Below are 25319 nucleotides of genomic sequence, written 5' to 3' on the forward strand. Positions count from 1 at the left end.
TGAGGAACATTGTTTTTAAAGCATTCCTCAATCTTTTTACACACTCTTTCATACATCTCACAGCCTCTACGGTACCCATCTTTACTTCAGAAAGATTCTGCCTCTCTAAGAAGACATCCCTTTTATAGCTAATCAGTTACAGACCTGATATCAATTAGTTGCTAGATGTTCTCCCAGCTGAATCAAATTATTATTATTATTATTTCTTTTTCAGTTATGTGTTGCCACCATGCCAGCTTTTATGAGACCTGTAGCAGGCAAACAATTTGAAATGAGCTCAATTAGTGGACAAAAGTCTACAATTTCTATAAACATTTGATATGATATCTGTGTTCAATAATATATTGGTTCATGGGATTTGAGTCATTTAGTTTTCATTTTATTTCAATGTACCCCCCCCAACAAACAAACATATAATAAAATATATGTTTGCTTATAATAAAAAAGATGTATTATTATAAATAAATTATAATTTATTTAGGCTATAATAATAATAATAAAAAAATACTAAAATATATCACAAGCCAAAGTGAAATTCCAAAGTCCAGTAAGATTCTAAAATCCAATAAGATCCTACAGATAAACTGAAATTCCAATTGGATTTTTTTGACAAGGGCTTCCTTATAAAAAGAGCAAATGGTCCAGTACATTCAAAACGCCCTTAAAAGCAAATGGATGTTTGTCTGTCTTTACAGCAGAACGCCAAGTCATCGCGCTTGGCAAGTGTAGTTCACAGAGGCGCTCTGTAAAAGCCAGCGAGTTTCGCTTCTGTCTGAGAAAAACCGGTTCTTTCAGAGCAGCTGATTGCAATCGCAGCAGCTGACGGACTTTCGGTTTCGTTTTTACGGGTTTTTTTTTAAAGCAGGGCTAGGCATTTGAACACCGACAGCGAGTTATGTGTGATGCCGAGGTCACACAGATTTAGTCTCGAAAAAAAATCTAGGTGGTCGGATATCACTGCGCGGTGGTCGGATATTGGTTATACACGTGTGAGTGTGTGTGCTTTCATATAGTGATGAAGTCTGTGGTGTGCGCTTTTGTGGCGGCCGTGATCACGTTGCAGCGCGCCGAATGCATCAAGAGGACATATTATATCGGCATAAGAGAGGAAAACTGGAATTACGCACCCCGCGGAAACCTTATCAACAACCAAAGCATTGATCTAAACAAGTGAGTGTGTGTGTGTGTGTGTGTGTGTAGCCTATGTGTGTGTGTTTTACAAACAGACACATTACGCATTCACCAGTAATCGTAAACATGTTACGTTAATTTATTTTATTTTAACTTTACTTTAATTTCTTGAATTACTTTTATTTTAACTTTACTTTATTTTAAGTACTGTAGGCTACTGCCAAGCTACGATCGCTTGTAAAATGCGTGGTGGTCTGCTTCTGATAGCAAATGGGTCCTTATCTGTTTACAAGGCCTAGTAATAACACCATATCCGATTGTTGAATCATTTAAACTAAACGACTTGCTTTGCGTTTCCCTGAATCCCTCTCTGTAACAGACATGCATCGGTTTTCCTGTCAAATGGCCCTACCCGAATAGGGAGTGTTTACAAAAAGGCAGTGTACAGACAGTACACAGATGACACTTATTCGAGAGAGATACCTAAACCTGAGTGGCTCGGCTTCCTTGGACCTATTTTACGGGCTGAGGTCGATGATGTCATGGTGGTGCATATGAAGAACTTTGCAAGCAGGAACTATTCTCTCCACCCTCACGGAGTCTTCTATAAGAAGGATTCAGAAGGTTGGAGAAAATCTCTCTCTCTCTCTCTCTCTCTCTCTCTCTCTCTCTCTCTCTCTCTCTCTCTCTCTCTCTCTCTCTAGTTCCCTTATTTATTATTTCGTCATTCCTTTTCTTCTACTTATCTCGCTTTCTTTATCTTTGTGTTAGGACAGCAGTTTAGTCTCTTTACACACAACATCCTGTAAACCAATTACAGAGCAATAACAAAAAGAATGTAGCAAAGTTTCAAAATGGAAGTTATTACTGAGCAGTTCAAAGGGCAACACATAAATGCCTTAAAGGGGTAGCTGACCCAAAAATGTTAATTAGGCCATGGTTTACTCACCCTTAAGCCATGGTGTATATGACCTTCTTCTTTCAGACAGATAAAATTGGAGTTATATTAAAAAATGTCCTGGCTCTTCAAACTTTATAATTGGTCACCAGCAGAAGCTAGTTATTTTAGTCTATAAAGTTTTAAATATGGATAATTTTCTTACACAAATGTTACTTTTTGAATATAACTCAGAATTTAATTCATCTGCAAGAAGAATGTCTATGGATGATACATGCTTATATTTTTAGGTGAAATATAACAGCTACCTGAAGTTATACCTGCAATAGTGAACTCTTAAAAGATGTGCTATCAAACTTAGTTTCACCACATGAGTGGCTTATAGTATTTTGTTTTTGTTTATTTATACGCATGTTATACAAATGCTTTTTAAAGATGTCAGTATGCAGACAAACTCTTTGTATAACCTTGGTACAACATTTTTGTTTGTATCCAGTTAACTTGTACCAATTTGCCACTTAGTAGTTTTTACTAATTTATAAATTGTTTATAAGCTTAAGGGGATAGTTCACCCAAAAATGAAAATGCTGTCATCATGTGATGGTCCACATTGACTAAAACAAAGAAACAATGGAAGTCAATGGGGACCATAAACTGGTTACTGACATTCTTAAAAATAATCTTATTTTGTGTACAGCAGAACAAATAAATTCATACAGGTCTGAAACAACTTGGCAGTAAATGATGGCAGAATTTAAATTTTTAGGTGGACTATCCCTTTAAGTACAACTTTAAAGTGTCTACCTCCTGCTTATTATTTTACAATGACTGTGACGAAAGTGACTGGAGGCTAAATAGGCATTATTGTGTAATCTTATTCAATGTTAAACATTGTAATGTAGTCAGGGTTGTTATGCATGTTATGAATATTTCAGCATGATCTATTTTGGAAACTAAGTATCCATTAAAATGTCCGGGTGAACTAGGAAAATAATGTTGTTTAAAATTTAACTTTTTATTTTAAAATAGCAAGGAAAATCTTGTTTTCCAATAAATGTCCTCTATTCTCAAATCACATTATGACTCCTCAAATAAATCAGGTTGGATAATCTAATTTGCTTTTACTTGAATTCATTACTCCGTATTTTAGGAGCGTTGTATCCTGATGGCACCTCTGGTCATGATAAGAGTGATGATGCAGTGGCTCCTGGTCAGAGCTGGACGTACACATGGGAGGTCAAACCAGAGTACGCCCCAACTGAAGCAGACGCCAGCTGTCTCACCTGGGTTTACCATTCACATGGAGATGCACCAAAAGACATTGCATCAGGGCTTATAGGAGCTTTGCTCACTTGCAAGAAAGGTAAGGTACACACGCAACCCCTGATAAACTGTTCACGCATGGAATCAATTTCCTATAGTTAAAGGCTTAGTTCACACAAAAATGAAATGTATGTATCACCCTAATGTCGTTCCTCACCCGTAAGACCTCTGTTCATCTTCACACACAGTTTAAGATAGTTTATATTTACTCCGACAGCGTATGCAAGTGTATGCACACTATACTGTCCATGTCCAGAAAGGGAATAAAAACATCATCACAGTAGTCCATATGAGACATCAGTGGGTTAATTAGTCTCTTGAAGCATCCAAAATACATTTTGGTCCAAAAATAACAAAAACTACGACTTTATTCAGCATTGTCTTCTCTTCCGTGTTCCCCACATTAAGATTCAAACGGCCATGAACCAGTGAATCGATCTCAAATTCGGATCGCCAATGTCATGTGATTTCAGCAGTTTGGATCGTGTGTCAAACAGCTGAAATCACGTGACATTGGCGATCCAAATCATTGATCGATTCACTGGTTCATGGCCGTTTGAATCTTTCTGTTTTTTTATATTTTTGGACCAAAATGTATTTTTGATGCTTCAAGAGACTCTAATTAACCCACTGATGTCTCATATGGACTACTGTGAGGATGTTTTTATTCCCTTTCTGGACATGGACAGTATAGTGTGCATACACTTGCGTACGCTGTCGGAGTAAATATAAACTATATTAAACTGTGTCTGGAGATGAACAGAGGTCTTGCGGGTGAGGAACGACATTAGGGTGAGGAGTTAATGACAGACATTTCATTTTTGGGTGAACTAACCCTTTAAAATACCCACAAAAGATTGTACAGTATCTCACAGTACCAACTACTTCTTAGCATCAAACTCTTCTCAGCATCAAACACTTCTCCCTCCTAGTTCAATTCACATGATTTTTCCCTCTTTATTTCTCATTTTATATATTTAGTCTTTTCTTTGTATCTTAGGCACACTGAACTCTAGCGATAAGCGCTCTGATGTGGATGAAGATTTCATTTTGATGTTCAGTGTGGTTGATGAGAACTTGAGCTGGTACCTGGAGGAAAATATTGAAACATTTTGCTCTGAATCAGATGAAACAAAACAACTTATGGAAAGCGCAGATGAAGAGTTCACAGAGTCCAACTTTATGCACTGTAAGTCTCAGTATTTCTCTAGGTTGAATTTTTTCCTTGTGTTCTGCTGAGTAATGTTCTTTTTTATTATAGATCAGCTTAAACAATTATATTGTTGAGTTTGGTAGATTTTTACCTCAAAGATTGTTACATTACATTTTTAATCAGTTTACAAGAAGTGATTAAATCTTATATATTAAAAGTCAAATCTTTAGTTTTAAAATGTTTACAGCTGTTTACCAAATGTTTACCATTGTCTGTTGCTGGAGTAAGCACACAAAATTTTATGATGTCATTTTTAGCTGATGACACATGACTGACTTTTCCATGGAAAGTACCTTCATGTATCTGTTCCACTTTGGAACAAAAGCCTTCAGAAAAGTTTAGTTTTAGTTTTCCTTTTTTTTTTCTGATGTCCCAAGTTCTCTGCAGTTGTTTGTCAAAAGGATCAAATGTTATTATTTTAGTGAATAATATGCAGAATTACAGTTTTTTGTTTTTATTTTGTATCTAATTATAAAACTGTAATCTCATATGCTTTTTTCCCTTCAGTGTAATTTGTTCAACATGTTTTTTTCCCATTAGCAATCAATGGGTATGTTTATGGGAATTTGCCATCACTGAAAGTGTGTGTTGGGCGTAATGTGTCTTGGCATCTCTTCGGCATTGGCAACGAAGTTGACATTCATTCCGCATATTTCCATGGACACACTCTCATGGATCGCATGCACCGCACAGATGTTCTTAGTCTGTTTCCTGCGACTTTTGTCACCGCAACAATGATCCCGAGGACAAAAGGAAAATGGTTGTTAAGTTGCCAAGTCAATGATCATATACAAGGTAGTATCTGTTCTATTGTCTTTCTGCCATCTTTGTGCCCCTGGTTTTTTTGGAAGCATTGTTTTTGTGTCTAATCAGTGTATGATCCCTTTTTACTGGCACTTGTTTAATCCTTCTTAAAATGTCTTCCATGATGATGCTGAGACATTGTTTTCGTTGTTTAAAGATAAATAGTTATCATTGTCTGCTTTGGTCAGTTGTGGCTGCATTTATAATGATTAACTTATCTCTGCAAGTTGGGTTTATCTCCCCCAAAAGTGTAAACATCGATCCTCCCAGGCTCAGATCCGTCAATCTCTTTCCAGCTCAACCTATACTGACGCCCGTTTCACACATACTCCTTCTGCAGTGCGTATGCAGCAAGGTTATTATAGTTTTGCTTTTTGAAATTAGTTTTTATTTTATTATCGTTTTCAATTTTGCTACAAATTTCAGTTTAGTTTTAGTTAGTTTTACAAATGGTTTTGCTAGTTTTAGTTTAGTTTTTATTTTGCAAATACATTTCTATTTAGTTTCTATTTATTTAGTTTCAGTTTTAGTAATTATAGTTTAGCAGAGTTACCATAATTAAGTGTAGAGACCAAATCAATGTTTTTAATTTCAGCAAAGTTTAATGTTTGCACAGATTAGAGTTTAATCTTACTAAACATCCTTAAGTGAAATCACTTGATAAACGAGCATTATTGTTTAAACCCAGGACGGTCATACAAAACATGCAGTAAAGTTGGGTCTTCACCTTGGAGCAAAAAAGCTTGAGTCAAACTATGACCTATACAAACAACGATCTGGAGATTAAAAATGAAATAAATTATATTTTGATATTAAAAAATTATATTTGATATTTTTGACATAGGCTAATACTCAGAGGATCTATCTTAAAGAACAAAATAAATCCAATGTAAAATATAAAAGTAAAAATTATAAATTCCAGACAAACTCATTCATAACAAAGATGAAATATTGTTAAACAATTAAAAGCTCATTTTAATTTCTTCAGTAGTACAATGTAGACTAGCAGTGTAAGACCACAGCTAAAGTCATCTGAATACAGCCAACACACACTGTTGTGCTCTATGTGTGTGTGTGTGTGTGTGTGTGTTTGTTGTGCTATAATTGTAATGGGGACCAATGTCCTTACTTATCTAGTAAAATATTATGAAAACTGACTAGTAAGGACATTTGACTGGTCCTCACTAGCTAAAAAGGCTTATAAATCGGCCAAAAAAAATCGTTTTTTATTTAAATCTATCGTTTTGCACGTTCTTGGGATGGGTAGGTTTAGGGATAGGGATTGGGTTAGGGGCTATAAAATATCATTAACCTGATATAAAATCAATGGAAGTCCATGCAATGTCCTCACTTATATAGTGAAACAAACGTGTGTGTGTGTGTGTGTGTGTTCTGGTATTCCCTACTTTGTGGGAAAATGTCTCCACACAGATAATAATATAATATAATGTAAATGATTATGATAACACCTTTGAGCCTGTCAATATTATGCAAACATGAAATCTCAAACGCACAGTAGGCTAGTACTTGCTACTTACTATAGTTGCTGACTTTTGCGCCTGCGTCTCTTGTCGCGTAAGAAACGGCATTCTAAAACAGTGAGCTTAAGTTAAAAGAAGTTCAACGTGCATCTCATTACCTTGTGTTATTTCCCATTTCACTGCCACGGACGCATTGATTCTTTGTGAAATGCCGTTTAGGACTAGCGATGTGTTGACTGTCTGCACGCCGTCACAGGACAGCGGTTAATCTCCGCACATCACTTCACGCGCAGTAGCGCAATATACAGACACTCCCTCAACCGCCACAGTCAGATTTTCCACCACATTAAAGAGAGCTTATTAATAACGAAAACGAATATTTATTTTTGCTAATTATTATTTTATTTCAGTTAGTTTTTTAGTAAGAGTAGTTAGTTTCGTTTAGCTTTAGTTTTTTATTTATTTATTCAGATTTTTTAATTTTATTTCAGTTTATGAAAATATTTTTTGACCAATAGTTTTAGTCTTAAATTCAGTTTTCGTTTACGAAAAAATAACCTTTGCATGCGGTGCATATTTTTTTCAGTACCCATCTTAACGGATGACAGCTTTCACACTGCACGCGCATGCTGTCCGTCAGTCCGTTCCAGGAGCGCTGCGTCTGCAGCAGTGCAGCGATCGTTTCCGTACCAAGTCTATTTTTTGCTGTGCTGCACTGCTGCATTAAAGTGACAGAACATTGTTCGCATTAAAAATAAACATGTACTGACGCGAAAATCTAGTTATTTCAGGCAGGATTCCAGTTTTGGATGGGCCAGACCAATTGTGGGTGGGCCTTAAATTAAAAACGTTATCAAGTCGCTGTTTAACCTAATAAAAATGACTGACTGATATACTGTTATAGCTTATATGGAAGCTATATATGGAAGCTATATTTTCCACTTTTTATCTCACAATTTGACTTTTTTCTCACAATTGTGAGTTATAAAAACGCAATTCTGACTTTGTCACGCAATTCAATCAATCAATCAATCAATCAATCAATCAATCAATCAACTTTATTTATATAGCGCTTTTACAATCACGATTGTGTCAAAGCAGCTTCACAGTGTCAAACAGGATAATATTGCGACAAAATTAGATTTGGCTGTACAGTCGTACTGGGGAAAACAGTGATGTTATCAGCTTATTTTAATTTATCCTATAGCGACAATGTTGGCAGATCAGTATTATATAGAATTAAATAAGACCTAATTCATACATTTTATTTGTATAATAAGTTGAATAACTTTAATCATATTTTTAGTGTCCCCAACTGAGCAAGCCAAGCCAAAGGCGACAGTGGCAAGGAACCAAAACTCCATCGGGGCATGATGGAGAAAAATAAACCTTGGGAGAAACCAGACTCAGTCGGGGTGTCAGTTCTCCTCTGGCCTATTAACACACCGTGTATGATTATTATTCTGGCAACCTTACAAGTCAGAAATCATATTAGATTGGAATATTCAAAATTTCAGGGTATCACGGAAGAGACAGATTTATTTGGAAATAAATGATGGGATGGGGCGTCGATTACACAAGAGTATGAATACATGAAAGATCGGAATTATTGCGCCGAAGACGGGTTTTGAGCATGTCGTGCCATTGAGGCAAATTCAGAGGAGACACCGATGGACACGGCTCAGCAGACACTCCAGGATGAGCTGGTCATGTCCAGGCAGGTCCACCATCCGATCCGGACAGGGCCCAGATCTGGGATAAACCTCGGGATAAACAGAGAGACTAACATTAGCGTAGATGCCACTCTTTTTATGATGTAACGAGTACATCAGGTGTTATGGGAAGTGTTCCCGGTTCCGGCTGACCTAGTTAATGCAGCCTAACAATCAGTCAATTGATCTGAATAATGAAAGTTAAAAATGTTCTATGTGTATGCCATAGTAAAGAGATGTGTTTTTAGTCTAGATTTAAACTGACAGAGTGTGTCTGCTTCCCGAACAATGCTAGGAAGACTATTCCAGAGTTTAGGAGCTAAATAGGAAAAGGATCGACCGCCTGCAGTTGATTTAGATATTCTAGGTATTATCAACTGGCCAGAGTTTTGAGACCGCAATAGACGTGATGGAGTATAATGTGTTAAAAGCTCGCTTAAGTACCGGGGAGCTAAACTATTTAGTGCTTTGTAAGTAATAAGCAAGATTTTAAAATGTATGCGATGTTTAATAGGGAGCCAGTGCAGTGTTGACAGAACTGGACTAATATGATCATACTTCCTGGTTCTAGTAAGAACTCTAGCTGCTGCATTTTGAATCAGCTGGAGTTTGTTTTTTAAGCGAGCAGGGCAACCACCCAGTAGAGCATTACAATAATCTAGCCTTGAGCTCATGAACGCATGTACTAACTGTTCAGCATTTTGCAGTGAAAGCATGTGCCGTAATTTAGATATATTTTTAAGATGATAGAATGCGGTTTTACAGATGCGAGAGACGTGGCTTTCAAATGAAAGATTGGTATCAAAGAGCACACCCAGGTTCCTCACTGACGGCGAGGGCTTGACAGAGCAGTCATCAAGTGTTAGACAGTATTCTCGGTTACTACTTGTGGAGCAAGTTTATCTCATATTTGTGAACTTATAACAACTGGATTGGCTAAATGACACTCATATTTTTGTGTCAAAAGACAGGCTTAAAAGATTGCCAAATGTGAAAATAGCATGGGTAGAAGAGAGAACATGAGGAGAATATTCAAATTGTTGCAAATAAAATTATTTAACAGAAAAGAAAAGGTATAGGGCCTTTATTATCTCTCCGAAATTACAGGAGTAGGCTAGTTGGGGGTTTGCTCTTGAAAATGTCAATGATTTCATCAAAGTCAGCCGCGTTTCCATTACCCTTCAAATTGTGCAAATTGAAACTGCGAATTGAAAATACGCCCAATGGAAACGCGCAATTTTGCAAAAACTCCCATAGAAACAATTCACAATACTCTGTCATTTGTAGCTATACAGATAAGTTCAAGACATAATTATAAACTATAAACTGTCTACTTTTATTTGTGGACTCGAACAAATTATTTTGCATGCACTCACTCCAAACGCTGTCTTCATTTAAAAAAAAAAAATATATATACAACCTGGCGTAAAAGTCGATCATTCTTTGCAGATGACGGTTTCGTTTTTTTTGGAGAGAAGACGAGACAGGGTTCTTTATTAAACTCATAAAAGACAAGAGGATTACAGTAATACTGGATTCTAAACACAGAAATGCCACATTATCATGAAGACCTTGAAGCAGATCTGACACACTCACACACACACCTCATATCTGTGCCGCTTAAGTAACCTAAGGGGCTTTCCTTGCCATTAATGCTTGGACATTGGACACGTCTCCTTCCAATAAAAATAATGGGTAGTGCGGTGGATGGGATACACAAACCTACCAAGTGCCATCATTTTGGAATGACCTTTCGCGAGAGGAACATAATACGTTTTAGTCGCATAAATGCAGCTATGGAAACGCTGTCATTTCGCAATAGTTTTTTTTATCGACATTTAAGAAACATTGCAAAAGTTTTTCGCAAATCTGTAATGAAAACGCAGCTACTGTAAGCTCTCTGTCAAATGTCAACAGACTGAGGGACATAAGGCGAGATGTAGCCTTAGCATGGTGCTCCTATTTGGTTTTTTAATTCGGCTGACACTGGAAAAGACGCGTTCAACTGTACATGATGTCATTGGCAGTGTTATCAGAGTTGTCAGGCAGTGTTGTGTCCTGCTGCCCTCCTTTATCTCTTGTTTGCAGCGATGACTCCGATACCGTTCGCGCACGTTTAAGGTACATAAACAACGACTGCTGCAACATCCTTTACTGGAAATTATTTTCACGTTCACAAATATCCGATCTTGAACCTCTCTGTCTGCTGAACTTGCGCAGAAACATCAAAATAGATACAACTGTTTAAAATTTGTTAAAAACAAAACATTTAGACTAGCCTATTACCACAAATTATGAGCTTATTTGTCATTCTCAACCATTTTTTGACTAAATTAAAATATATTAAAAGTTTGTATTTTTTTTTAAAGAAAAGTTTTGGGTGGGCCTGTTGAAAAGTGGCCTAGGCCCGTCAGGCCCACCCATAACACCGTGCCTGCAATATACTCTTGTTTCAAAGTCAACACATGGCTTTTTTTCTCAAGTAAAGCAATGAAACGACACCTTACCTGGCATTTAGGTTAAAAAAGTGCCTTAATGGATAGCACTCATCCTTTCTTGTAGATGGAATACAAAGTTCTTTATGACCTGCTGGATTTCTTTTAAAAGGTTTTAAAAATGAAAGAAAATGCGAGAGTTGGCTGTTTTTGAATGGCCTATTGTAAGTTTTTTTATTTAAAATGTTTGTGATTTTAGGATATAACCTATGTTTAAATGTGTTGCCACTTGTGTGAGCTAAATCTAAAGCACTAGCTATATAAATATTAATTAATGAAGTAAAAATGTAGTAAATGAAAAAATAAATAAAAATAAATGTAGTACGTTAACCTGACTTCTATGAAAGAGTAAACAAAGAGAATTGCAATTCTGATGAGCCATGTTCAGTAACAACTTTTGGATTTTAAATAAAAAATAATGAATAAATGCTGTGTTTGTGGTATGCAACCGCGGATCAGTTTCACACTGCAAACGCAGCATATATGAAAGCACAACAGGGCGTGCGGCTCCTGCACCACATACGCCATGCAACACGCACCGCATACACACTGCAGACGAAGTATGTGTGAATTGGGCGTGAGACTTTGGGCTGTGGAAACTGTAGCAGGCAGAGCCAGAGTCTGGGACAATGGCTGATGTATTACAGGGAAAAAAGATATTTAGGATGCAAGCCAAATTTTCCTGAAATTAGACCTTCAATGATTAAACAGGTCATGATAGGGCTGGGCGATATGGCTGGAAACTGTATCACAAAATAAATGTTTCATATTGGTCGATATTGATAATTATTGATATTTTTATGACCTATTAAAATAAGGACCAGGAGAAAAATACATCATTTCATTTTAAACAACCTTCCTCTGATTATAATCCCCTGAGTTATAAAGGCACAAATGTCAACACAACCATGGGAAACACTCAAATAATCAAAATGTAAACATAAGTCTTAAATCACATTGAACACCTAAAGGGTTAGTTCACCCAAAAATGAAATTGATGTCATTAACTCCTCACCCTAATGTCATTCCACACCCGTAAAACCGCCGTTCATATTCAGAACACAGTTCAAGATATTTTATATTTAGTCTGAGATATTTTATATATACTTATTTTTATATATTTTTATATTTACAAGATATTTTATATTTAGAGCTTAAACTTAAACTGTGTTCTGAAGATGAACGGAGGTCTTACGGGTGCGGAATGACATTAGGGTGAGGAGTTAATGACAGCAATTTCATTTTTGGGTGAACTAACCCTTTAACAATTATCTCTTAACATTAAGGTGATGCACTGATGCAGATTAGCGTTACCTCTCCATGTCGTTTCAAAGAATAGTACAACGACGAGTGTGTCAAGTATAAACACCTCTCCAAATGGACGGGTGACCTCCTAATGGTGTCCAAAACACCTCCACAGTCAGCGCAGGCTCGCGCTGAGCAGCCAGACGAAAGTATAAACAAGGCTAAAGGTGGTTAAACAAGTTTGTGTTATTCCAGTCTTGGGGTATATGACAGTCTTTCATAATTTGCTGATGACATTGGTCTGACTACAGTCAGACTTATAAAATCCAAAAAACTGCCATACTGGCGAGCTGACTTGTTTTCCTGTTTCCTGCCATACTCACTCGCTACAGTACTCATTTTTACTGTTACATGATTGGCTGTAAGCATGTCACTCCGTACATTTCTAGGTTACCAGAGAGTGCCTTTGTTCCAGCAAACAAACTTGTTCATGCAACTTTAATGGTGGTTTTTCTCTGCGTTGCATTGTGTAGAAACTCATAATGGACACCAATTTGCACTGTTGAAAGATTTTCATTCTGTTGACAACACATTAAACAGCGGTGATCAGATTGGCGATTGACCCTTGTGCAGTGTATTCGCAGCTGTTCATTCTCTTGGCTGGCGCAGATCTAAATGACCCTACCGGAACCAGTTCATTATCTGGGCTGGAGTGTAATTAAATGTGTTTTTAACCTTGTTACACTACTTATGGTTTCTTCTTAGGAAAACAAAAACAAATATCAAACACATTTTTTATTGATATCGATTACGTGTCTATTGCAGTACATATCGTTATCGTTTTATTGCCCACCCCTAGGTCATGAACATATCAATGCAATCAACACACTACAATGGACATTTCAATACAGCATCATTATGCACCTATTCAGAAAAAAGTGCACCAGTTTGTAATGTTTATTTTTACAAGTCCAGTGTAGACCACCTTAAGTAGTTGCGTCTGGTGCAAGCGAAGCACTCTAGACAGAGTGTTGGCTACTGATTTACTTACTCATGACTCATAGCAACAAATCTAGAAGTATTCCTAATATGTTGAGCCAGCCTTTTATTGAAAGTAGTACTTTAACCTGTTGAGACTGAGCTGTAAGAGCTGTATTTGTGATTATTGCGTTACAGGACGTGCAGCACGAAAAAGGGGCATTTGCAAAATATGTTTTATTTTTGTGATTCCGCTAGGTGTCATTAGTCAATTAAATTTAAATTTTTATCATTTCTGAATCTCTCTTTTTTATGGTCTCTTCTTTTGAGCAGCAGGTATGCAGGGTTTCTATGAGGTCTCAAGCTGTGGGTCTGCAGCCTCTCCAACAGAAGCCCCTGGCACTGAGAGACGTTTCTACATTGCTGCTGAAGAGATGGAATGGAACTATGCCCCTTCAGAAAAGAACTACATGACAAATGAGCCCCTATTGTTTTCGTAAGGATTTATATTTCTCTTTCAAGGTTTTGGCCACTTTTTGGGGGCTCAAAAACTCTTTTGCACACATGTTGGAATCATCAGCCATCAGGTCCGGGCACAAGTTGACATGAAGGGGTCCCGTTACACAAACAGAGAACTTTGCTGGCCCTTAAAGTTCATCACTGATATAAAGTTGCTACAGTTTAAAGTTAAAGGTCCTGTTCTTCGCAATCCCATCTTTCAAACTTCAAGCCGGGTGCACACTGTGCGATTTTGCCCACGATTTGGCCGTCTGAAACAAATTTAGCAAATCCTAAAAGATTCCTCTGATCCTAGGCTAAAATCTGACGTCTTTGGTCATGAGTTTGACATGTTCACCGGCAGCCGATTAATGAGCACTGCAATCAAATTTTACCTCAGACGAAATTCTGGCAGTGTCAGAAGATTTGGCACAGAATCCTGCAGTGTGACTTCTCCTACGACAACAGTCAAATATCTTGGTTTTTCAAGACAAACTATGACCAAAACGAGAGCTATAAATGTATTTGTAGCCAGCATTTCAGTCCTGCGTGTAATGCAGCTCACTGTCACCTAACGCGTCATTCATTGATGATATAAAGCTCCGGGTGAGTTTTCTTGCGCGCGTCCGTTTTTAGCGCGCCTTAACTATCGTGCAGTCTGACATTAATGACAACTCTTACAGTGTGACATGGCGTACATCGGGGATCATGTTCGTACAGTCTGACAAGGGACATTCGCAAAGGATTTTGAAAAATCGCACAGTGTGCAGGACCCATTAGTTAGTGTGTAATGTTGCTGTTAGAGCATAAATAATACCTGTAAATTTATAAAGCTCAAAGTTCAATGCCAAGCGAGATATTTTAATAAACAGAAGTTCCCTTTCAAAGCCTACAGCGAACGGCCGGTTTGGACTATAGGAATGCAGGGATGACGTCACTAGAACCGTTTGTTGACTAACTCTTCGCCCACAAGAATATACCAAAAAGGGGGCATGGTGTTGTTGCTCTCCCACGTGGTGAAGAGCGCACATTGAGCGCGTGCATCTCCCTTTATGGTAAGAGGCGGGACCTTTCCGGGCAACGTGCGCTAAGCTGCTGTCCAATCACAAACACAAGAGCCGCTGGCCCAATCAGAACTCGTTACGTATTTCTGAAGAAGGGACTTCATAGAACAAGGAAATCATCAGGCCGTTTTTAGGACAGAGAAAACAGCGGTATACAGATAAGTAAATTGTGTGAAAAATACTGTTATTTTACACGCGAAAACATGAACTCATGTTAAATTGCACAATGTAAACAAAATCAAGGCTTCAAAAACACATGAAAAAGGGGACCTTTAAGATAAAAGTCTAAACTTGGTTCAATAACTTTTAATTAATATGTGTAAATGCACATTATTCAAAGATAGAATAGAATATACTTTATTTAGCCATTTCTGGGAAATTTGTCTTGTTCCCTGATAGAGTGCGGATCGGGCCGCATTTTTCTGTCCGAGCCCGACCCGCGTCCGACAGAGCAGTAACCGAACCCGACCCGAGCCCGACAGGCATTCAAATATTTATGTCCGAGCCCGACCCGAGCCCGACAGTTAAAATAATTTTTTTCCCCTCATATACTAATGACACCTACGTTTGTTTGTGTGGAAAGCCCGCTTTTATTAAGCAACTGTTGGAAGGCATTCTGAAATGTTTAACGTTACAGACGAGCGCATCAGCGCGCACACGGGGCATCAAACGTTACACAGAGCACAATCAAATAGCCAACTGAAATTAAATGAACAAAGGTCTGCTAAAAATGTCCCAAGCTAACAGAACAAAACATTAACGTAACACAATTGACATGCTTATTGAAATGAAAGTCATCTTACCAATTTTCTCAAACTGTATGGTTCCTAAACTGCAACATGGGATCTATTTACAAAATCTATCCATCAAAGTTTAGGCTATTCGAGGTTTTATGCAGAAAAAGGATTGCATCAACTGTGGATGGCTTCAAGGCTGTCCTGCTGCCAGCAGCTGAAGTTGCGCTCACTGGAATGACAAGGATGCTGCGGGCAATATGCACGCGTGTTGCACGTTGTTGTCACGGCGACATAAACAAATTTCTGCATGCAGGAAGACGGATGTTAGGGTAATATTTTACATGTATTTTAATCACAAAAACAAACCATTGCATCCACTTTAACAGGCCCATTGGCTACTTGCATAATAAGCAGTTTTAAATTTAAAAGGTTCAATGCCTTATCGCGCTGACGTGACCGAGCCCGACCCGAACCCGAGCGTCATTTCTAAATATCTGTCCGAACCCGGCCCGACCCTTCGGGTACCGTCGGAACCCGTCGGGCTCGGGTCGGGTATCCATCCTCTATTCCATGACACGGCCAGTGAACAACATTGGACTAGCCTCAATACCAGCAGCAATCCAAATATATTAAAAACGTAATATTTACCAATCTAAAATCTCAGTTTTGGAATTCTCTATTCAATAATTTATCCTCAGTGGGCACAAAATAATAAAAACATTTAACAATGTCATTAATGTACCGGTTATTGTCACAATATAATTGCTGCCAATGGAAACCTTAATTCTTATTTCTAGATTAATTTTGTGTTTATTTTCATATAATATAGGTGTTAATGTTGCTATTGAATTAGAGTTTCTAAGTTTACTTCTTTCTTTCCCTGCAGTGAATCTAAGCCATACTTCAGTCGTGATGCTGGTAAACTGGGTGGAACATACCTGAAGGCCAGATACATTTCATATACAGATGAATCATTCACTACCAAAACGCATATTGTGGGCTCAGACGAGCATCTTGGAATTCTGGGTAAAATCCTCACTTGTGTCTTATATATTTATGAAGACTGATATGTCTTTGAATAATATTTTAAAATCGGCATGAAATGGAAGTTACTTACTTTACTACATTGTGATGTATTTTGGTATGGCTTGTCAAAAGAAACTAAGGGTGCTTTCACACTTGGTTCGATTGCCTGGATCGAACCTGAGCTCAATTGCTCGCCCCCTCCCCTTTCCCCCTCTGGACTGTGTTCATATTATATTTTTTGGGTACGAACCGGGGTTCGTTTGCTTCAAAGCAGCAGCTGTTTACCCGGTTGCTTAGTAACGACAGTGATTATGAAGGCGGTGAAATGCATAGCGTTGCTTCCATCACTTTTATATTTTTGTTTTTGAACCGTTGGTTTTGTTACCAAAGCTTCAGTAAGTAATGGCACATTGCGTCTATCTGCCGCGAACACTGCAAATGCTCTAAATAATGCTGAATGAGATCTACATCTCTCTGCTTGCAGTACGTCAGTGACGCTCAGGTAAATGAGTGATACAAACACAAAACACATTTTTATCAAATCATTCATCACTAATAGCGGTTCACTTCCGCGATTTAATACAATTGCATTCACATCAGCAGCGAACCATACCAGAGTTCACATGAACCGAACACCAGACCACCTTTTTAAGGGTGCTTTCACACCTGCCTCATTTAGTTCGGTTGAATCGTACCAGGGTTCGTTTCCCTCTTTGGTGCGGTTCGTTTGGTCAGTTGTGAAAGCAGCAATCGCACTCGGGTGTGCACCAAAAGTGGACCAAACGAGCGTACCGAGACCTCCTTGAAGAGGACGCTTTTAACCGAACTCTAGAGCAGTTTGTTTGTGGTGAGAACGTGATCCAACCTCGAACAGAACCAACTGCAAAAGTACTGATCATTTTTGGACTTTACCAGCTGCCGTAGTCAGCTGTGCTGACATTATGTGCATGAGATTATTACCTGATAGATCGTTGGCAATATTTTCGGAAGATGAGCATGTCAGAATTAAGAATAATTAATGCACGCCTCTTCTTGAAGTGACGAGCAATGCGCGCTCGCCATTTGCAGTGCATTAGAACGTTGTTTTCACGTCGCATCCACGCTTCATTGTAGAATTAAATTGTTTGCATACTGTGGTAAATACACACACTGTCGTAGATTATGGCCATGACCATAAAACAACTAAAACTGAACTAGAGATGTGAACTAAGCGAACTTGGGTACGGTTCGCGGGTGCGCACTTGAGTTCAGAAGACCGCGTTCACAACGTCCAAACGAACCGAACTCTGACGTCAATCAAACCCAGATTTAAGACAGGACTTTAAGTTAGAGTATATCGCTTGTTAATTGATTGTGAAAAGTGAGCGTTGCTTAAAGGGTTAATTCACCCAAAAATGAAAATTATCCCATTTTTTACTCACCCTAAACTCATCCTAGGCGTGACATTCTTCTTTAAGACAAATCAGTTATATTAAAAATATCCTTGCTCTTCCAAGCTTTAAAATGGGAGTGACTGTTGGGTCATTAGTCCATAAAAGTTCTTCTGTCCATCATATAACTGCTCCACACAGCTCCGGGGGTTAATAAAAGCCTTCTAAAGCAAAACGGTGCGTTTGTGTAAGAAAAATATTAATTTTTTAAGTTTTATAAAGCAAATGATCTAGCTTCCAGCGAATCGCCTTTTGTATTCAACGTCTGATGTAGCGTAAGCATTTTGAACTGCCAGAGGCGCTACACTTTTTTTGTTAGTTGAATACACATGCACAAATGAATTGTTAACAATAAGACCAAAATTAAACTTAAATGTTAAAGAAAATAAATGGGGTAAATTGTGGTTTTATTTCTTGCTTACTTTAAAGTTTAAGGATAAGAGGTATAGTAACATGGCCTAGAGCTGATGTATAAGTGGTTTTCAGTTTCATGAAGCACAGTTATATTAATATTGTTTAAGCATGTTTTGAAGATGGTAAGAGTGATCTGTTATCTCTACACCCACCCCACCCCCACCCTAGGTCCTGTCATCAGAGCAGAGACTGGTGATGTTATCATTGTGACATTCCTGAATAAAGCTACACGTAACTATAGCATTCAGCCACATGGTTTGCATTATGAGAAGGCCTATGAAGGAGCAATGTATCAGGATGGTAAGTAATATACAGCTACGGGTGTAAACACAGATGTCCATGTAGAAAAAAGGCCTTTGGTAAAATTCTCATCAAAGACCTAAAGCAGTGGTTCTTACTTTTCATTTTGAAACTGAACACCAAAACATAATAGTATAATACACACATTGCATAATATTCGGCTAAAATATTAAAAATAAAATACATAGTATAAATTATGAAGGTACGGCTTATCTATTTTTTTCTCCACATGTCTCCTCCACAGGTACTCAGAAAGATGGAGCCTCTGTGGCCCCTGGTAAACGATTCACCTATCATTGGAGAGTAATTGAAGGTCCCTCCACCTATGATCCTCCTTGTCTTTCATACTTGTACTATTCTGCTGTTGATCCTGTTCGTGACAGTAGCTCTGGTTTATTTGGGCCCATACAAGTGTGTAAGAAAGGTGTTCTGGATGGAAGTGGGCATCAGGTAACAAATGTGCATACTATAGGCCTATACAAGCTATATGGTTCTTTCCACAAATAATGCACAAATATATGGCGTAATACTCCTGAAATTTTTATGATTTTTCATTTTTCAGCAAGTTTTTTGTCAACCTTAAGCAGTCAGGGCTAAATGCTGGTTTGTTGTTATAATAAACCTATATTTCCATAAACTTTGTTTGATATTTTTTCTTGCAGTACAGGTTTGATTGTTTAAAAAATGCAGTCAAAGTTGTAGTTTGTGTAAAAATTGAGACGCCATATTTAATTGTGTTTTTAGCATAGCAGAAAACCATCACAGGGTTTTGCACAATACAAATAATGTGGGATATTATGTTACATTGGTCATTCAAGTCTAAACTCAAGTTTAAGGGCTATAATAAATATATTGGATGTTTGAAATTAGGTTATTTTCATACTAGAATAATTATCTTCAATAAAAGACAATAAACAACAAAAATAAGATTTGTGCCTGTAATGCGTAAATAAATAAAAAAATTGGACAACAAGGTGGACCTTATTTGTGGAATGTGCCATATATGCCGTGCATCTGTTGCCTTTCAGACTATGGAGGTCAATATAATAACCTGTATATATTGTGTGTGTGTGTTTTTTTTCCATGTTTTGGGTGTGTCTCTTAAGCGTGCAAACAAAATTCAGCATGAGTTTTTTCTGCTATTCTCTGTGATGGATGAGAATGAAAGCTGGTATCTGAAACAAAACATTGAAAGGTTTGGCAGCGTTGATACAGATCCAGATAATGAAGAGTTTCAAGAGAGCAATAAGATGCATGGTATGCATACATGTGTTTAAACACACAATCATATACATTTACGTCATCACTTTTATACAAGTGTCGTGGTTTGACAGTATTTTAATTAAGAATGTTTGTGTTTCTTCTCAGCGGTGAATGGCTATATGTATGGAAACCTGCCTCATCTGGATTTGTGTAATGGAGAACATACTGTGTGGCACATGCTTGGCTTGGGCACAGAAGTGGATATCCATGGTATCTATTTCCAGGGTAACACGTTTCAACGTGATGGGATGAACCGTGACACTCTCAGCATCTTCCCGCATACCACAGTGACTGTTAACATGACACCAGACAATAATGGTAAGTCAAAGCACTTTTTATTTCAAGGATGTGGAGGGGTGTCAATACTTATCCAGTATACTCAGCGACGGTAGATTTGATAGGCTTCGATACATCAATTATCATGCTAATACTGATTTTTTTTTTTTTTTTTGTGCCAGATCCTAACCCAGCTAACCATTTTTGTTTCGCATAATGTTCTGAATTTTTTTGTTTGCTTAGGACATTTCCAGAACAGACACTGCAAGTTTAACAAGTTTTAGTTTAACTTTTTTAGTTTACACTTAAACTCAATGACATCGTCATGTATATACTTTCAATTTTCAATGTCTGTGGAGGAGCTATGATGTCATTATGCTATGATGGTACCATTTGAAATCTTAGAGTCCATACTTTCTAGAGATATGCATCACTTTTGCATTTGTTTTACACAAAGTAATGTATTTACTAGGGCCGGGACTTTAAGGCGTTAATTAAGATTAATTAATTACGGGACTTTAACATGTTAATTAAGATTAATTATGCAAAAAATAAATAACATAATTTTAACCACACTTATTTTTGCATCGCGGAACGTTTTTCAATTAATGAGTTTCGACGGACCGATTATACTGGAACACCAACTAGCGTTCACGAGTCGCGACGGTCACGACCTATGGTCACGACAACAACAAACCATAGTGAACATTTACGAAGAAGCTGATGAGACCGCTTTGCTTGGCCCCGTGGATGGGAAATTTTGTTTAAAAAAACGAAAGGATGGAAGCGTCGACAAGAGCATGGTTGTGTGAAAGCTATACAACAAGGAATTTGTGTATCACCGCAGCACATCGAGCCTCAAATATCACAAATACGCTTTTGGTACACTTAATGGCAAACATTGCACTGGTCTGCTGGACTGAAATAAATAAACAATATTTTGTTGATTAAGCTTATGTATTCAGTCATTATTCAATGGTATACTAAAAATACATGTGAAAAATTACTTCTCACTGTTCTCAGGTCATATATTTATATGCAATTAAAATGCGATTAATTTCAATTAATTCATTAAAAAGCCTCTAATTGATTAGATTAATTTTTTTAATCGAGTCCCGGCCCTAGTATTTACGCTAAATTACTCTGGTACCATTTCCGCCTGGATTTGGCCTACCCAAATTGAAAACCCGCCCATATACACATACAGTGGTCTAGGTTCAAAATGTTGGTGTCATTTTACAGGAAACCCTTTAAAGTTACATAAAACACTGCTAAAAGTGATACACGTGTAAGTATATGTTGTCTAAGCGCATTTTGATTTTTTTATATAAATTTATTTTTGAAAGTGTGTAACTCAGGCCCTGTGTACTCTAGGACCCTGCAGACAGTTTGGGATGTTTCCAGCATTTATAATTAATTTAATGACACTGGTATATTGCATTCATATCACTGAATATGTGGGAGGGGGGTAGCAGGGTCGGGGGAGCGGGGAAAAGAAGGGGGTCATCCCGTTCAGACCCATTTGAATAAATCTGGCATACAACATGACACAGACAAACTTCTTTTTTTCCACTATTTTCTGTAATTTAGTGGAAATAGCCCAAACTGTCTGCAGGTTCCTAGAGCTCACAGGGCCTGAGTTACACACTTTCAAAAATGAATTTGTAAAAAATAATAATCAAAAAGCGCCTACTTTTTGGGGGGGTTATTACAGCTTAGACAACATATACTTACATGTTTATGACTTTTAGCAGTGATTTATGTAACTTCAAAGGGTTTCCTGTAAAAATGACACCAAAATTTGGAATTTAAACCACTGTATGTTTGTATGGGAAGCTTTTAAATTTGGGTAGACCAAATCCAGGCGGAAATCCCAAAAAATGGTCCTGGAGTTTAAGCGGATAACAAACAAGAGAGAACAACAACTAAATTAACAATAACACAAAATGTAAAGGCTTTTAAAAATTATAAAAAAAATATTAACACACAAGTACACAGTAAACACTGATAAAAACAACTTGAAAAAATCTTTTTAACAATTTGCACTCAATTTTTCTTAGTAAAATGTACTGCTGTAATATCAAGTACACATTACTTGCCAGTATCAAGTAAAATGTTCTTAACTATAAATGTAACATTTGCGAAGACCTTAAAGGTGCCCTAGAATGATTTGAAACAATATGTTAAATTGTGTATGAGTATGTGGCTTATTTAAGGGCAAAAATGGTCCAGATACAGTTTATCAGGTCCATTTACAACCCTATAAATTGTCCCTAGGATGTAATGCTCTGTTTTTGCCTTATTTGGAAGAGTCATGAATATTAATGTTGAGCTCTGCTCTGATTGGCTTATTTCAGCAGCTCACAGCAGTTCAGTGAAGCGGCTTGTGAGTTCTGACCGTCCTGACAGAACACAGACCAACGGAATGACACTTTAAGCAGAACATCTCAAATGGAGATTGATAAAATATAGCCTACTTGTTTATTGGTGTCTTCAGATCATCTGTGCGCCAGAAAGAGTGTGCGTTCGTGCGGTTGCCAGATTTCTGTAATTTAAATCCCCCAAACAGAGCTTTCAGTGAAAAGAACACATCCAGTGTTTTACCTAAACATGTCCAATCTGGCAACCGTATGCACGTGAGCTCTCCCTCTTGCGCGTGGAAGATCTGAAAACACCAATAAACAATTAAGCTGCATTTTATCAATCTCAATTTCAGATATTTTGCTTAAAGTGTCATTCATTTGGTCTGTGTTTAACTACATCCTTTTTACTAAATGAATAGCCTTGTCAAATGACTATCGTTTTAACTTATATGGTAGAAAAGATGACGTTTGCTAGATGGATCGATTGAACGATCTGTTAGCAACGTATCTACGGTTGTATCTTGTAATACAAAATAATATTACCCTTTGTCATTAGACTCACTATTTAGTTTTGTATGGTACTTGGAGTTTCTTATTTTTACTGTACAAGCATCTTGCATCAGACTAGCATCTAGCAGTCTCACATCTAGACAATGCGGTCTCTCTAAGGGTGCTTTCACACCTGCCTCATTTAGTTCGGTTGAATCGTACTAGAGTTCGTTTCCCTCTTTGGTGCGGTTCGTTTGGTCAGGTCTGAAAGCAGTAATCGCACTCGGGTGCGCACCAAAAGCGGACCAAACAAGCGTACCGAGACCTCCTTGAAGAGGTGGTCTCGGTACGATTTCAAACGAACTCTGGAGTGGTTTGTTTGTGGTGAGAACGTGATCCGACCTCCAACAGAACCAACTGCAAAAGTACTGATCATTTTTGGACTGAACCAGCTGCCGTAGCTGCGCTGACATTGTGTGCATGATATTATTACCTGATAGATCGTTGGCAATATTTTCGGAAGATGAGCATGTCAAGAGTTAATAATTAATGCACGCCTCCTCTTGAAGTGACGAGCGATGCGCGCTCGCCGTCTGCCGTGCATTAGAATGTTGTTTTCATGTCGCATCCGCGCTTCATTATAGAAATGTTTTGTTTGCATACTGTGGTAAATACACACAGTGTAGTAAATTATGGCCAGGGACAAAACTGGCCCGCGCGGTCTGGTTCCTTCATTGATTCTGCTTGTTAACAGCAGGTGTTCATCACTAATGCTTAATTATCTCTTATATATTCACTTAATTAATCACTTAATTTCTTGACTGCCATGTACGTCTTCTTTTAGTGAACTCAACTGAAATAAGTTCAGAGTAAACATAACTATGGGTTCAAAACTTGGATTGATTATCATCGGCTCTATATTTGTGATCCTACACTAATTTGCATTACTCTTGGTAGATTGCACTGTTCATTATGCAAATCAGCTGCTGCGTCTTTGTTCTTTAATTTGCACATTGTCAGTGGTTAATCAGCAGTACAATCTAAAATAATAGTGCCAAGTATTATTTATTGTTTTATTATAACATGATGTAAGATAGGTATATATAATTGACTCTATAATAATAATGATTAAAGGGTTAGTTCACCCAAACATACAAATTCTGTCATTTAATACTCACCCTCATGATGTTCCAAACCATAACCTGTCGTTATAAAGCGACAACAAATTTTAGTGTGAAAAAAAAAACGAACAAACAAAAATAATAACTTTATTCACCAATCTCTTCTCTTCAACGTCATTCTCTGGGTTCAACATGGGTTGTGGTACTAATGTGAACAGTGTCAGCCAATACTGATGACAAAATTTAACTAACTAACTCTTTAACTAATGGGATGCGTTTTTGAGGCATCAGATAAAAAAGATATGGTTTGCACCAATGTAATATCCAGCCAAACTATATTAAATATACTGTATTATCCACTTTGAATAACGGTTAAATCATGAATTATGATTTATTTGATCAGCTACATAATGCAAAGGGCATTAGATCAGGCATTTGAACCGCTACCCTTCAGGGTCCAAGGGGGTGTAGAATTTGGCACTACAAGGGTTTTAACAAAATTAGGGAAGATTATTCCTGTTCTCTGCTTTTATACACAGTTGCTAAGTCTTGTAATGTATGAAAAACTTGTTGTTGTTTTCTTAAATGATTAAAAGATATACAGTAAATACATTCTTTTTGACAGTAAACATTTGCTCATCAGTATGCATTTTTACTGCAGGCCAGTTTGAGCTGAGCTGTCGTACAGCTGATCACTACCATGCAGGCATGCGTCAACATTACAGAGTCAAGACCTGTTCCCGGGAGCCTCCTGCACAAGAGCGCTTTACCTCCACAGTGCAGTACTATATAGCAGCAGAGGAAGTTGTGTGGAATTATGCGCCAGACCGAACATGGGAACTAGAGAAACACAAGGCTACACTGGAGGAAAGGTATGCCTACAAACATGCATGCATATTTGTTCTTACACATTAATTGAACTCTAAAATGAAACATTAAAGTGCCCCTATTGTGGATTTTTGAAAATGACCTTTCATGTAGTGTGTAACATAGCTCTAATGAATGAAAACACCCTGCAAAGTTCACTGTATATTAAGTTATTGTCTCTCAAAATTTAG

At 37.6% G+C, this 25319-nt stretch overlaps 1 protein-coding gene across 1 annotated transcript in view; it reads left to right on the forward strand.

Moving 5' to 3' along the window:
* Positions 1-698: 698 nt before the first annotated feature.
* LOC137084080 (ferroxidase HEPHL1-like) overlaps positions 699-25319 on the forward strand; it is a 41033-nt gene continuing 16412 nt past the window's right edge. Inside the window, exons 1-12 of the mRNA XM_067450027.1 lie at positions 699-1170; positions 1511-1755; positions 3180-3392; positions 4353-4541; positions 5106-5360; positions 13614-13776; positions 16466-16605; positions 18618-18749; positions 18994-19199; positions 19856-20006; positions 20118-20330; positions 24923-25133. Of these exons, the coding sequence (XP_067306128.1) occupies positions 1016-1170; positions 1511-1755; positions 3180-3392; positions 4353-4541; positions 5106-5360; positions 13614-13776; positions 16466-16605; positions 18618-18749; positions 18994-19199; positions 19856-20006; positions 20118-20330; positions 24923-25133 (2273 nt within the window). The 5' untranslated portion in view covers positions 699-1015. The remainder of the gene's footprint in view (positions 1171-1510; positions 1756-3179; positions 3393-4352; positions 4542-5105; positions 5361-13613; positions 13777-16465; positions 16606-18617; positions 18750-18993; positions 19200-19855; positions 20007-20117; positions 20331-24922; positions 25134-25319) is intronic.

The sequence above is a fragment of the Pseudorasbora parva genome, chromosome 8, assembly GCF_024679245.1.
Source record: "Pseudorasbora parva isolate DD20220531a chromosome 8, ASM2467924v1, whole genome shotgun sequence".
NCBI classification, from domain to species: domain Eukaryota; kingdom Metazoa; phylum Chordata; class Actinopteri; order Cypriniformes; family Gobionidae; genus Pseudorasbora; species Pseudorasbora parva.